The sequence below is a fragment of the Vespa velutina genome, chromosome 24 (assembly GCF_912470025.1).
Source record: "Vespa velutina chromosome 24, iVesVel2.1, whole genome shotgun sequence".
NCBI classification, from domain to species: Eukaryota; Metazoa; Arthropoda; class Insecta; order Hymenoptera; family Vespidae; genus Vespa; species Vespa velutina.
The window spans coordinates 1,057,855-1,072,234 of record NC_062211.1 but is presented as its reverse complement, the minus strand read 5'-3'; the positions used below and the strand labels follow the sequence as shown (position 1 = coordinate 1,072,234).

Below are 14,380 nucleotides of genomic sequence, written 5' to 3'. Positions count from 1 at the left end.
TAGTCTTCGAGTTTTTAATTCATAGTTTATTTATTATATACGACGACATTAAATTCAAATAGATAAACGCACAAAGAATGTGAAACTTATAAATTTATTAAGAAAAAGCTTTACAAACATACAATATGGGATTCTGCATGATAAAAAAGAATAATGCCTCTTTAGGATGTACCAGCCTGATCCCATGTACAACCAATTTCTCTATAACTTTTGTTTTTCCTTTTTGGCTTGTTCAGCTAATGCTTCTAATCGATCATGTTCTTCTATTAGAGCATCAACTTCATTGGCTGGAAGAATTCTAATTCTTGTTTTATCATTTTCACGAGTCAATGTTGCCATTTCCACTAAATAAATATATTTCAAATTAGTGTAAGAATATATTGGATCAAAATATATGATGAAATATTATTTGTATACCTTTATCTGCCGAAAGTTTATTCATATCTAATGTTTTTGAAAGTACTTTAATAGCTAATGACATTGCATCTTTTAGAGTAGTTTCTCCTTCTTTATATTCTTGTTTTAAAGATGATACGGCCGCTGCAGAATTATTTCCAATACAAGTTGCTTTCCAACCACCATAATTTCCACTTGGATCTGACTGATATAACTGATAGCCATAATGACGGTCCCAACCCATATATAAAATTGATACTCCAAATGGTCTTTTTCCACCATATTGAGTATAAGCTTGTTTAACATCGCACAACCATGATACCAATTGTTCACATGGAATTGGTTCGCCATATTGCAAAAGATATCTTTGAGCTATTAAACGCAGCTCATTTGTAAGAACATTAGCATCGGCTGTTATGCCTGCCACAGAACAGACTACATCGTCGTTTAATTTATATATTTTCTCAGAAAAGAATACTTCATCTAAGAGTTTATTTGTGTTTCTTCTCTCAGCGGCTAATAGAATACCATCGTTTGCCAATATACCTAAACATGTACCAGCATGACTAATTGCTTCCATAGCATATTCCACTTGATACAAACGACCTTCGGGTGAGAAAATTGTGGTACGTGTATCGTACCTGCGAGCCTAAACATCAATAGAAACAAGTATAATATCTTTTATATATATATATATATATATATATGTGTAAAGTATATAAGATATTACATATGACAAATTTGAATAAAAGAAATTAAAATTGTTAAATAATCTTCCATGATAAAAATATAAATGTAATAATTAATAAAAATTATAAATGTAATAATAAAATTTTAATATTTTATAATTGAAAAAGTATCTTATATGAGTTTGATGACAATGCATTTTGAAACATAACCTCTATAATTACGAATGAAAAGAATTAAAAGAACTTTGTTTTTTTGAATTATTAAAAATTTATATAATATCTTTTATAAATTAATAATTTACCATTTTACAGATAGTTTTGTTTAACACAGCACGTTTGTCAAAGTTTCTTCTTTTATGATGTATTGAGATATACTTGTCACCTAACGCGCTTAAGAGTTAGATAGTTGGTAATGATATAGCATACAACGTTCTCACGACATCTTTAGGAAAATTTTTATATTAAAATGGAAAATAACATAGATACGAAAATGTTTCATTAAAGTAATTTATTTAGTATATGATATGATTCATATAGGAATGTACATGATTAAAAAGTAGTTCTTAATGAAGAATCAAACAAAATTATAAAAATACAAATGTTATTGGATTTTATAACATAATGATATAAAAAAAGTAACATCGATTATTTAAAACTTACACACACACAAAATAAAATCTTACGTTACTTATATAAAAAATAAAAAAATATTCTTGCTGTGATAAAATTAACTTTATCACATTGTTGGGGACTCGGGTTTTTTTTCTTTTTGATTCTGTTAAAATATATAATTATGTATAAATTCAGTATTAAAAATTTGATTTGATTTTTATTAAACATACCACACATCGATATCAGTCAACTTGTTTTCAATATTGTCCATGTCCAAAGTAAAATCATCTTCCGAGTACCCAACAAAAATACCTTTGTTATTATTCATTTCTGCACTTTGTTTTACTAATGACTCTACATCTGAAATAACATTAACATGTATTATAATGTAAATTATGTTATTATAACAAAAAATTTAATATAATATATTACCACTTTTTGAATTCATAAACTTTGATTCAAAGTTTTTTTTAGAAATTCCAAATTTTCTGTGTATTTCACATATCTTAAAAATACCACGACCAATACTGAAATTTTTCTTAATATCTTTATCATTTCTTAATCTGTCATGACTACACTCAGCAGTTGTCTTTTTAGGCATTTTAGTCGTTCCATTATCTTTTACTTCTGCATCATTTGATGTTGACAGTTCAACAATTGGGGCATCCTTTGGTGGTGACAGTTCAAGAATTAAAGCATCCTTAGATTTTGATGATTTAACAATTGTTGTGTCTTCAGTAGGTGTAGTCCTATTTTCCTCCTTCAAAGATAAATATATTTCTTTAGTAACTATGAATTCTTTATCCATTCTAGTTTTAACATGTATTTAAATTGTTCTTTACATGTTCTAGTAATGGAATTATATAACTTACTCCTTTTAATAACTTTCTCCACTTTCTTATTACATTCAGTATCAGTACTTTTTATTTCTAGCGATTGTAATGATCTTTCAATTTTCTATTATATTAAAAAAAAATTCTATTTGTAAAAAAAAAAACGAATCTGAAAATTATAAACTATCTCACTTACATCAGTTAACTTTGAAGTTTTTGGCCTTAAAGATGAAGTGCTTGCGACATTAACAGCAAAATAATCCTGTTCTTTTACTTTTAATTGTTTTTTTTTTAATTTTGTAGCAGTAGCTAGTGGAAAGTCCTCATTTTTTTTTTCAAGATTTTGTAAATACGATTGTGACGGTTCTGGTTCCTGTTAAACAAATTTCAATTAATATATATCTTATTTAATTATATCAAATGTCATTCATACCTCATCCCAATTTTCTGAAGAAGGAGGAATTTTTAATTCGTTAATTTTTGTAACTGGAAGAATATTTGCTGATATTGAAGAAGCATTTTCAAAATAGTTCCTTTGAACGGTACCTTTGCTTTCGCATATCGATAAGTGATGCTACGATATTGAAAATAAATAATATTAAATATTATATATTTATTTATAAAAATAGATAAAGTACATTACCTCATATTCTAATGGACTGATTCGATGTATTTTATTATATGGACATGTTAATAATCTTAAAGTAGGATGATTGAGCTCACATTTTATTAAATGCCTAGACATTCTAGATTTAAGAATACGATGACTAGGATCGTAAGGACAAGTAACGTAATCATCTGTAGCCATCTATATAATGAGTTAAAAAGAAAATACAGAAATTAATGAAAGATTAAAAGATATTGATTTACTAGTAATTGACTTATGATGATGATGATGAAAAAAAAATTACCTTTGTTTTAGCTTTTGTAAAATTATAAGATATATTAATTATAAGATATAATATATCTGTCAAAGTAACCTAAAATAATAAAATATTTTATAAAGAATGAATAATTTATTTAATATAATTCTTATTTAATATAAGAATTATATTAGCAATTATTGTAAAGGTCATTAACCATAATTGTAAAAAAGAAAAAAAAAAAAAAAAAAGAAAAAAAATAATGAAAAAGAAAAATAAAAACCATAGATAATCTAACGAAAACGTATACAATATTTATACATTTTATTTAAATATTTATATGAATACTTCTATCACATTTACTTACTGACAATTACACAGAATTAAAATTCTAACATAGAATTATTATGAATTCATAAAGTGATGTAGAGACTTTAATTATTGGTTAATAAATCATATGTACGTATTAAACGAAGTGCAGAAACTGACGTTAAAATGATGTAGCAGAAGATATAAATACAAAATCAAAATCAAATCACCATTGTTGAATTATTTCGATTTTCGAGTATCGATTTATATATATATACATATATATGTATATCATTTAAATAAAATTATTATCAAGGAATAAAAACTAATGATGAATTTATCAATAAAACATATTAAAGAATCTTTTAATATTTATTTCATAAGAAATATGAATATGTTCCTTTAAAAATATCAATGATCGTTTATTATAATTAATACTACGATATTCGAGTTTTATTTCGATTATCAAAAGATATCGAAAATAATGCTTAGAAAAACGTTACCTCTGATGACATTGGATATGTAAATATACATGGAAAAAAAAAAAAAAACAAACAAATAATCACTGTTGCAAAATTAAATTACAAAGAAGAAAGAAGATAATAATATTATGGTTATGTTATGAAAGCTTCATGCCGTTTAATCAACTGTAAATTGAATTAATAGAGCAATCCATGAGAGAGATTTATTTAATGTTATAAACAAAGAAAAAAAAAAGAGAAAAACAAAAGAAAAAAGAAAAACAACGATTAATTCGCATATTTATTCGATTTTCATATTTATTCGAACGTTTATGAATTGATAATATTATTTCTTTAATTTTTCATTCAAAAAGGAAGAAAACAAATGAAAACTAACGAAAAAAAAATAATAATAATAATCGAGCCGTTAAATTAAACGAACGAAATAGAAAAAAATATTTTGAAAAGTAGAAACTGTGTTACTTTGTTTATATCAGACATTTCTTCGAAATTTTCGAATTTGAGACAATTCCATCGTTTACTTCTTTTAATATTGTCAATTGTATCATTTTGTTAATACGATACAAGAGAGTTTTTTTTTTTTTTTTTTTTTCTTTTTTTTTTCTCTCAACTGACGTTATTATGAGCTAATGATTTATGAAAGTGTTTTAATCCATTAAAGATATTAAAAGATGTATTTACGACATTCCTTAATTCTCTTTATAAAATATTTTCAAAAATTACATGAAAGAACATATTTCTTCTTTTTACTCGAAGAAGAAGACAAAAGAATATATATATATATAAATTTTTCTGTATTCCCTTTTATTATATATGAAAAAATAATTTGTTATATACATGTATGTATGTAATTCAAATACATATATTTCAAAGTGAATATATATATATATATATATATATATATATATATGTATATATATATATAATTTATAGATATCGCTTTCATAATCATCAGCTAATATAAACATGTGAAATATGTATATCATATTCCAATCCATGGTATCACACATTTAATATTTGCAGATACGACGACAATGCAAGATTATATGACCAATCAATAATCTACTCTGCTATATCGATAGAGCAACGATTAATACGAGGGAATTGCAAACAGTTCAATGACACCCTTTTCAACAAAGAGACTTTATATGTTTTGGCAGGGGCGATCAATGAATCGATGTCACACAGTTAGAGCATCAAGAAAGTATGTACATTACCTACATATATACATATACATATATATATATATATATGTGTATATGATGATATAGATATATGTATATGATGATATAGATATATGTATATATATATATGTATGTTGACGAAGAATGCAATTCATCCTACTGCGTGTGCGTGAAGGTCGATTAAGAAATAGTCAGCATTGTTCAAAAAAGTGTTTGTGTAGAAGTTTGATTTATTATACCGCAATACATAACGCATTTTTCAAGGTCATTTATAATTGCCTGTTCTCTTTCGATCCGTTTAAAAAATTTATTATTATTATTATTATTATTATTATTATTATTATTATTATTATTATTATTATTATTATTAATGTTATTGTTATTATTATTATTATTACCGTTTCTCTTTTTATTTTTCTCTAATAATACATTTATCGATTGTTCGTTAATAAAATTAATTTTATTATAAATAGATCAAATATTTATCTTTATAAACGATATATCCGATTTCAATCTACATACATACATACGTGCACTAAATTTATTTCTTCTTTTATTTATTTATTTATTTATTTATTTAAGCAGTCTAGCTTTTTTTATAGCCTCAGATATAATTTTGTGTGTATGTAATTAAATCGGTTATAATACATATACATGTATATATACATATATTATGTCTTTACATAATCTTACAATATTATAAATAATATTGCTCTATCTTCTATACTAATTAATCATAATCTTTGTAACTCTTACATGTAGCTGCTTATGTACAACAAAGTTATTTTTGTCGAGAGATTACATACAATGACGTGCATCATATAACGCTCTGTATCATATATTCTTTTATAATATTAATTAATAAGAGAGAGAAAGAGGGAAAGAGAAATAAATTAGATTAGTATCTTTGTAAAAATAATGAAGATATATATATATATATATATATATATATATATATATATATATATATCTTGATATGAAATTCTTGAATATTATTGAAACAAATAATACATAGCAATGTTTATCTATTATATTAAAAATCGAATGGAACATAGAAAGTGTAATAATAAAGTAATACGAATTAAATCAATCGCAAAATAAAAATAGAAATAAAAAGAACTTAGTCAAGAAAATGGAGTTTTACATACAGAAAGAAAAAAAAAAATATCTCTTCTTTATAAGCGCTTTACTAAGAATAAGCTAATATCGTTACAAGCAAATTCTCTTTTTTAATTATTTTCTTTTCTTTTTTCTTTTTTTCTTTTTTTTTCAAACGAACATAAAACGTTTAATCAGTGACAAATTGTATATCACGTTTTTCTTCGTTTGTCAAGCGTAAAGCGCTAGTACATATAATAATCGAGATAAAATTCCATATGAGAAAGAAAGAAAGAGAGAGAGAGAGAGAGAGAGAAAGAGAGAGGGAGGGAAAAGAGAGAGAAAGAGGGAGAGAGAATGAGAGTGAGACTCCTCAGACAGACTGTACGTCTTTGATCAGCTTACGCTTTCGTTCCAGTTTTTTTTGAATATCCTGAAGAGTCTTCCCTTTCGTTTCAGGGACAAAAAAGAAGGCGAAGGCCGCGGACAACGCTGTGAAACAAGCGAAGGTCCAAAACGTCGTAGCTTCTCCCAGAACGTTTTCCATCTTTGGAAAGAGCTTAGTCACGGCAAATACCAGACTCCAATGTACCATAATAGAGATGCTACTGGCTACTCCCTTAGTCTCAGGTGGAAAAAGTTCGCTTATCATTGCGAATGGTACCGATCCGTAGCCAATTGAGAATACGACATTGAATAAGGAAAGACACGTCAATGGTACCCAACCAAGAAAAAGTACATCTTTACCGTCGGTTTTTATTTTAAAATAATATCCAAGGACACCGAGACATAGAGTCATTGCTACACCAGATATTATCAATAATGGTTTCCTTCCAAATCTAATGAAAAAGAAAAAAGGAGAAAACAAAAATAACAGACATTTTACGAATCATTTAAATGATAACACACACACACTGACATATAAAAAAGATCTTGTTAAAGTCTCTTAATTTGTATCTTAAATTTTATTATAACGTAGAGATAATATTCTCACCTGTCAATGATCAGTACTACACAAATCGTCATTATGACCTCAATTAGGCCAATAACGATAGTAGCGACGAATGGTTCGATTGTACTACCGGCATTTTGAAATATTCTAACTGTATAAAATAATACAGCATCTATCCCAGACATCTGTTGGAACCACATTAGACCAAGACATGTGCCGAATGCTTTTCGTCCAGCTTTTGTACCAATAAGATCCATTATACCTCCTCTTTTAGCTTCTACTCTATCAGCCTCGTCTTGCAACGTCGATATTTCTTCTTTAACGTCATAATTAACACCACGTAATATCTTGAGGACCTTGACAGCCTGTGATTTTTTCTCTTGGTGTACCAACCACATCGGTGATTCCGGAAGGAACACAATGATCACGAGGAATATAGTCAATACAAAACAACATGACACATTGAAAATCGTGTAAGAAAGATAGGCACCCATCACATAAGAGAAAACAATGCCGAATGAAAATAAAAGTGGAAAAAATGTACCAAGCATTCCTCTGATCGATGCTTGAGCTATTTCACCGATATAAACTGGTACCAAAACACAAGCAGCTCCAGAACCAATGCCACCAACGAAACGGGCCACATATACACCAATAATATTTCTTGAGAAGATTAATGTAATCCATGATATCAGAAAGGGTATAGCTGTTAATGCCATTGCTAACTTTCTACCAAAATAATCGGCTATTTTTCCGGCTGGCACCGCTCCTAATATCGCTCCCAAAGCTAATAACGATGTTATCCAAGAGGTTTCGTCTTCCGTTAGCTGAGGAATAAAGGATCTTTTCGAGCTGAGAAATGGTAAAATTGGTGATGTCCATCCTAATGTCATACCACTTTGCATACCAATTAGACTGGCTGGAAATAATGAATGCCATTTCAAAAAATATTCATATTTTTATATTTAATCGTTAATGTGTGTGTTTGTGTATGTGAGAGAATGATTAAAGAAAATAGGACAATTTTATATATATATATATATATATATATATATATATATATATATACATTAGAAAAAGAAATATTGTTCAATTGAAATCGAGAGATACATATATTTTGATACGTAATATATATATATATATATATATATATATATATATATATATATATATATATATATGCAAGACTATCTGGATGAAGTTTTAGGCTCGAAAAATTTCGATAACAAAGATAAGTTTTTAATATACGATCTCGTCTAGGAACCGAAGAAAATTAATCATACTACATGATATATTATCTCTAATAGAGCTTACTATAGTTCGCAAAGAAGAAGTGCGAAGGTATCTTTATTGGCTGCATAAATCCAGAATGAACCGGGTGAAAATCACTTATAAGTATTTATCGACCGCCATACAAATCAGTTGTTTTTTCCTTTTTTTTTTTTTTCTTCCAAGCAATTATAAAGTAATATTTCATCAATAAGTAACTATTTTTTGTTTTTTTTTTCTTCTTTATGAAAGTTATCAATTTCAGGAACAAAGGTAAAACTTTTTCTATAATTTTATTGTCAATTAAAAACTCACCGCTCAAGGTGATGATATATTGAAAAAGTTTTTTCCCCTCTTGAGAAGTTTGAACTGTCTCTTCATTATTCTGATTCTTTACAGGATTTTCATTGTTATATCCTAAAAATGGTTCAGTCTTTGAGCACCAAGTATTAACGTCCTCCTTCTTATTCGGATCCATAATCAATTTGCTGAACAATGGAAACGTTTTGTCATCGAAGGAACTTTAACGTTTCTACTTCGGCCCGTTTATTTGAGATAGCCGTCTTTTAAGAGTCAGAACAAACTGTCAGAAACTTACAAGCTGCATGTTCTTTGCCCTCACCAATGGTAGTACCTTATCTCAAAGATTTACACATTACGTTTATTTGTATCGTCGCACGCAGTCAATTCAATTCAGAGTCGAGAGGAGATACTCTCTTCTTCTCTTCTTACGCTTTTATCTCAAATATTCTTTTTTCTTTTCCATAGAGAGAGACAGAGAGAGAGAGAGAGAGAGAGAGAGAGAGAGAGAGAGAGAGAGAGAGAGAGAGAGAGAGAGAGAGAGAGAGTCTGTGATATTTAATTAAATAAGATCTAAGACAATGTGCTTATTTGTGCTTATTTGTTTTGCAAAATATTCAATATATTTAAAAAAATAAATTCAAGATTTTTCTCTTAGATCTATCTTTTAAAAGAAAAAACAATTCATGTTTTATTTCTTTATATAATATGAAGAAATAAAATTTATATAAATATATGAACGAAGAATTTGTATATTAAAGAATTATTTTCTATGTATCATATCTCTATATAATATGTATCTGATTATTTAAAAACTTATAAACACATAATGTGTAATCATTATGAATATGTATAATATACTATGGAAACGTAGATTGTGTTAACAATATTAATCATTCTATCGTATAATCTTATCTAACGTTATTTGTACTGTTGTTCATTTCAAGTAGACATTTATGTATTTATTTCTTTACTTCTCTATTCTTTCAAAGTCTAGACCTTTATCGTAGAAAAAACATTCTCATCTAAATTTGCTTTGTTATGAGAATTAAAATGTTTGTAAAATATATATATAAAAAAAAAAAAAAAAAAAAAAAAAAAAAGAAACAATATCATTAAAAATAATATATATTTTTAGGTTTTTGAAAAACTTGAATAAAGTAGAATAAGAAAATGTTTAGAGAACGAGGGTAGGGACACCATTCATAAGCGATTGTAGTACCATCTAAGGCTTCTAATACAAGCAACGTCTTCTTTGTTATTTTGATTCTCGTGCTTGCACGAGAGGAACGATGTGTTTAGTGTCAGTCTCTTCGCGATATTTTTACACACGAATGATATTCGCTTTTTCTTTTCAAAGACGTAACTTTTAATTTTTAATTCGCCCTATCGATCGTAAGTACCTAAGGTGATAGTAACGTTCATTGAACTATGCGTTCTTTAAAAGTGAATGTAAAAACAATTATTGGGATCAAGTGTTATTAGTTAACATATGTGATGATTGTCCATATATTATTTATATATTTATAAATTTTTAATTGTAAATAACATAAATTTAATGGATGTTATCCCAAATACATTGCATCCTGATGCATTACATAATAATATTCATAGGAGAATCTATTTGACATCATATTAAGTTACATTAATTGTTTAATATATCTTTGAATTTGTATTATTTGAAATTAAAAAGAACATATATGTATATACATATATATACAATTACTATCATAGTGTTCAACAGCTTTACACTACGGCTTCGTGTTCGATTGATTAATTTAATATCCGATACTGATGAAAATAGAATTACATGGAAGATTCAACAAGCGGACTAATCTGATATACACAGCAGGCAACGTACGATAAGCCATGATCGAAACCGCCCCCAAACGCGTATGGTAATCCAACTTGGTTTCAACTACGCCATGAATAAAATACCCGAGCGAAGATCAGTGTTGTCACATCAACGTTACTTGTATGTTTTAAAAATTGTGTTAGCTAACAATAAGTCATGAAAATTTTTGGCAAATTGTTTCGAAACAAAAGGAGACGACGTGAGATATCCAAGAGAAAGAGAAAAGTTATGACGAAGAAAAAAATTGTTGGGAAAACGTACAACGGATTGCACCATTTTCCCAATGATGATTTTTTATTTGGCGACAGTAAAAGGATCTCAAAACGAGCTCGACGGAAACGCACGGTATGTATCAAAAATTAAATGTTTTTTACTTTTTTCTTTTTTTTTTTTTTTTTTTTTTTTTTTTTTTTTAGGTAAGTAATACAATCTCTCGATCGATAGTTTTAAATTATGTCATTTTTATGGGCCAGGATCTACTATTTAAGGATTTCTGACGTAAACCGATCGATTTTCTCGTTTCCTTTGCTTTCTTACATATTTGACGTTAACTTTGTAAGATAATGGTTAATTGGATGTACACATACGAGGAAGCTCGTAATTTAATAGAGTAGAAGTTAATTAGACGCATTATAAGAAGCTTCCTTCGTTCTTTATTCTTGAGAAATGTTCTTATAATGTTCTTATAATGAGGGAAAAGTTTCATTATCATCTTGACAATGAATATTATAGCGTTTTTCTAAATGATTATGTATAATAAAGTTTGCAAATATTTCTTTTTTTTTTTTCTTTTTATAGATTAATAAGTAAGGAAGTAATTTTAATAAAAAAACTTTTCTCTGTTTTTTTTTTTTTTTTTTCTTTTCTTTTTATTCATTTTCATTACTTTGGTTGAGATAATGAAAATTTTCTTACATTTTTATATAATATAAATCCTGAGAGAGATATTGATATTATTATAAACGTCAAAATAGCAGATTTATATGTCATAGTTTATGTTGACCCTAGAACGTAACTTTACACATAAATAAAAGGTTTCTTTCCTGATGCTCTCGTTAGTACACCTTGTGAAATAAGCTGATTATGGCTTTCCCCACATCCGCATTCTTGTGACACTTAGAGGTAAAGAATAGTTCCAATTTATGTCACTTCTAATTAGTTTATCATACACGATGCATGTTGGATTAGAGAAATTATTCTTCTGAAGACTGCCGAGGAAAAAATGTATTATATTATTAAATAAATAAACTTATTTCGATTCAAATTTAATGATCAATCAATGTAATCAATCTTACGTAAAATTGTATAAGAAATACAATTGTGATTAATAGCATTAAAAAAAATTTTTTAAAAATGCATAATTTAGCACGAGTTAAGAAGTTTATTAACAAAAAAAAAAAAGAGAAAGAAAAATTTTACATAATTACATGCATTGGACAAATCATAAAGACATGCAAATATTAATCAATTATTCCCTTAGCATGAATAATCGATACGATTATGCAGGATGCAAAGAGTATATCATTTCTTTCATATACATTTAGAACTGATAAAAACAATCGCTCATTCGCATTTATATTCTTACGACAGCTAAAAGCAAGATCCGCAAACGGCAACACAGAGATATTTGGCCTTGTAAATACTGCAAGATATTTGCTATGATTATAATGTATTTATTCACTTTATTTATTATCTTAATCTTGGAATGATTGTCAAAACTTAATGAAACCTATCCGAAAAATTAATATTACTGTTATAAAACGAATACGCTAATATGGAATATGGAAATCAGTAAAATAAAAAAGAATCAAACAAGATGAACGTGTCCTCCGGATCAGTTTTTGTTATTATAATTTACTATACAATGTTCTTTTCAAGAAACAAGATCAAAGAAATGAGATTTCAGATCTTGAATTTCAAGTATCTTCCTTTTCATTTAAGAGTAATATGAGGATAAAAAAAATTATTATATTTAACGTAAAGACGTAGGTTATTGGGGTGGGCAAAAGGGCGTTGCTTACAGCAGGAGCTTGAAAGGAGCGTAGCTTATTGGAGAGATGAAGGGGGCGTGATTTACTGGATTGGGAGAGGGGTGTGTCTTGCTATATGTAAAAAAAAAGAGCAGATTTCCTCAACTGTAAACATGTTCTCTGAACAGCCTGCCCTTTCGAACTTCCAAAACACGCCCTTTCAAACTTCCTAAGACACACCCCTTCTAAACTACCACGCAAGCTACGCTTCACTCAAAACCTCATAGATCAGATTTCGCGGCCACGCCCATCGGGACACGCCCTTTCCTGACCACGCCCCCTTTCGAACATCATAACCACGTCCAGTCTGAATTCTTCAAGGAACTTTCTAAATCCCCTAAGTCATAGCCCTTCCAAACTCGTCCCTTATCGAGTAAGCTATGGATTGTTTTTCCTTATTTTATAAAATAATAAATAAAAAAAAATGATACAATTTAGGATTTTTATATTATCCATATTACTCTCAGATAAGAAAATAGAGAAGTTTTTTACACATTGATATTTCAAACAAAGAGACATTTAATAAAAACAATAATAATAAAAATTGTCATTCTAATTATCTATGCTTACTCAACTAGACTTTTTGTGCATGGTAGATGAAAGATAAAAAAAACAAAAAAATCGCATAGGTCTAAAAGAAGCCATATTGAAAAAGGAGAATCTCCAAGCAAAGCTTCTCGTGTTACCTTAGATCATTTTACCTGCAACAGGAGAGGAAGAACTACCTGCTGCGATAAATTCGTTTACCTGTGAACGGCTTACAATAAAAACTACCTGCGAAAAGATCCGAGTTCATCTAAAATACGCATCGACCTTCTAAGGACACTTCTTTTTTTTTTTCTCATCAGGTGTTCAATGTTCTTCTTTATGTCGTGAAAAATTTTCAATATTCCCCATCCTCGCCCATCCCTTTTAGTTGTTTCCTATCTTGCAAAACGTATACATGTAATAGACTACGAGTTCGTAAAACCTGCGAGAGAATTCCAGTTTAGTTACGGACAACGTGATTTAAACGGCCCACTCTCTTGTAGTTTCCCCATTCTCCCTTTCTACCGTTCTGACGAGAGAGACCGCGTGAATCATCACTTTGGAAGGATCGGCGCGTATGCATTCCATGCTGTATCCCAAGAAACAAACCTCTCTATGTATTCCAAATGGATTTTCCTTCGAGGTATAATACGTTGAGATCTGTGAAACAGGAAACAGCAGGTAGAAGAGTACAAGAGAGAGAAAGAGAGATAAAGATAAAGAAAAAGAAAGAGAGAGAGAGAGAGAGAGAGAGAAAAAAATCTTTGTGAGTAAAAAAAGTTCTTCTTAAAGATTTCTCTTAGGAATATTTCGATTTATTTTCGATGAACGTCGAAAGAGAAAAAAGTGATACGCATATATATCGATGGGACGAGAACGCAATAATTCCCTGATACGATTCGAAAAAGAAATCAATTATGAAGAGGATCATATATATGAAAATAATAAAAAAATAAAGTTGGAGACGATTGAAAGGATAT

At 28.3% G+C, this 14,380-nt stretch overlaps 4 protein-coding genes and 1 long non-coding RNA gene across 12 annotated transcripts in view; 1 reads left to right on the top strand and 4 right to left on the bottom strand.

Annotated features, from left to right (window-relative positions):
- Nucleotides 1-75: 75 nt before the first annotated feature.
- LOC124956939 (proteasome subunit alpha type-4) lies at nt 76-1,530 on the bottom strand. Its single transcript, XM_047513410.1, has 3 exons — nt 1,388-1,530; nt 418-1,045; nt 76-344 (listed from the first exon to the last, which is right to left on the bottom strand). The coding sequence occupies exons 1-3, from the start codon at nt 1,388-1,390 to the stop codon at nt 202-204; spliced, it is 774 nt and encodes a 257-aa protein (XP_047369366.1). The 5' UTR covers nt 1,391-1,530; the 3' UTR covers nt 76-201.
- Nucleotides 1,531-1,578: 48 nt separating this feature from the next.
- LOC124956938 lies at nt 1,579-3,913 on the bottom strand. 2 transcript variants are annotated; one of them, XM_047513409.1, is made up of 8 exons: nt 3,761-3,913; nt 3,442-3,510; nt 3,174-3,338; nt 2,964-3,104; nt 2,727-2,903; nt 2,130-2,457; nt 1,928-2,057; nt 1,579-1,860 (listed from the first exon to the last, which is right to left on the bottom strand). In XM_047513409.1, coding segments are annotated over exons 3-8 (942 nt in total). In that variant the 5' UTR covers nt 3,442-3,510; nt 3,761-3,913; the 3' UTR covers nt 1,579-1,859. The 2 variants fall into 2 exon arrangements, with proteins under 2 accessions (XP_047369365.1, XP_047369364.1); XM_047513408.1 differs by having other exon boundaries at nt 1,579-2,057.
- A 2,479-nt stretch (nt 3,914-6,392) lies between these two features.
- On the bottom strand, nt 6,393-9,458 carry LOC124956856 (facilitated trehalose transporter Tret1-2 homolog). 2 transcript variants are annotated; one of them, XM_047513180.1, is made up of 3 exons: nt 9,003-9,458; nt 7,461-8,337; nt 6,393-7,305 (listed from the first exon to the last, which is right to left on the bottom strand). In XM_047513180.1, the coding sequence occupies exons 1-3, from the start codon at nt 9,163-9,165 to the stop codon at nt 6,840-6,842; spliced, it is 1,506 nt and encodes a 501-aa protein (XP_047369136.1). In that variant the 5' UTR covers nt 9,166-9,458; the 3' UTR covers nt 6,393-6,839. The 2 variants fall into 2 exon arrangements, with proteins under 2 accessions (XP_047369136.1, XP_047369137.1); XM_047513181.1 differs by having other exon boundaries at nt 8,733-9,145.
- A 1,285-nt stretch (nt 9,459-10,743) lies between these two features.
- Nucleotides 10,744-14,380, top strand: part of LOC124956855 (tight junction protein ZO-2) — an 18,603-nt gene continuing 14,966 nt past the window's right edge. The window contains exon 1 of one of the 5 annotated variants that reach the window (XM_047513179.1): nt 10,744-11,187. In XM_047513179.1, coding sequence (XP_047369135.1) covers nt 10,999-11,187 — 189 coding nt within the window. In that variant the 5' untranslated portion in view covers nt 10,744-10,998. The remainder of the gene's footprint in view (nt 11,188-14,380) is intronic. The other 4 variants (XM_047513175.1, XM_047513178.1, XM_047513174.1 and 1 more) reach the window with 4 other exon arrangements.
- LOC124956858 overlaps nt 13,301-14,380 on the bottom strand; it is a 1,819-nt gene continuing 739 nt past the window's right edge. The window contains exons 2-3 of one of the 2 annotated variants that reach the window (XR_007103383.1): nt 13,873-14,060; nt 13,301-13,795 (exon numbers count right to left, since the gene is read on the bottom strand). This is a non-coding gene — a long non-coding RNA (uncharacterized LOC124956858). Of the gene's footprint in view, nt 14,061-14,380 lie in introns of both variants that reach the window. The other variant, XR_007103382.1, reaches the window with a different exon arrangement.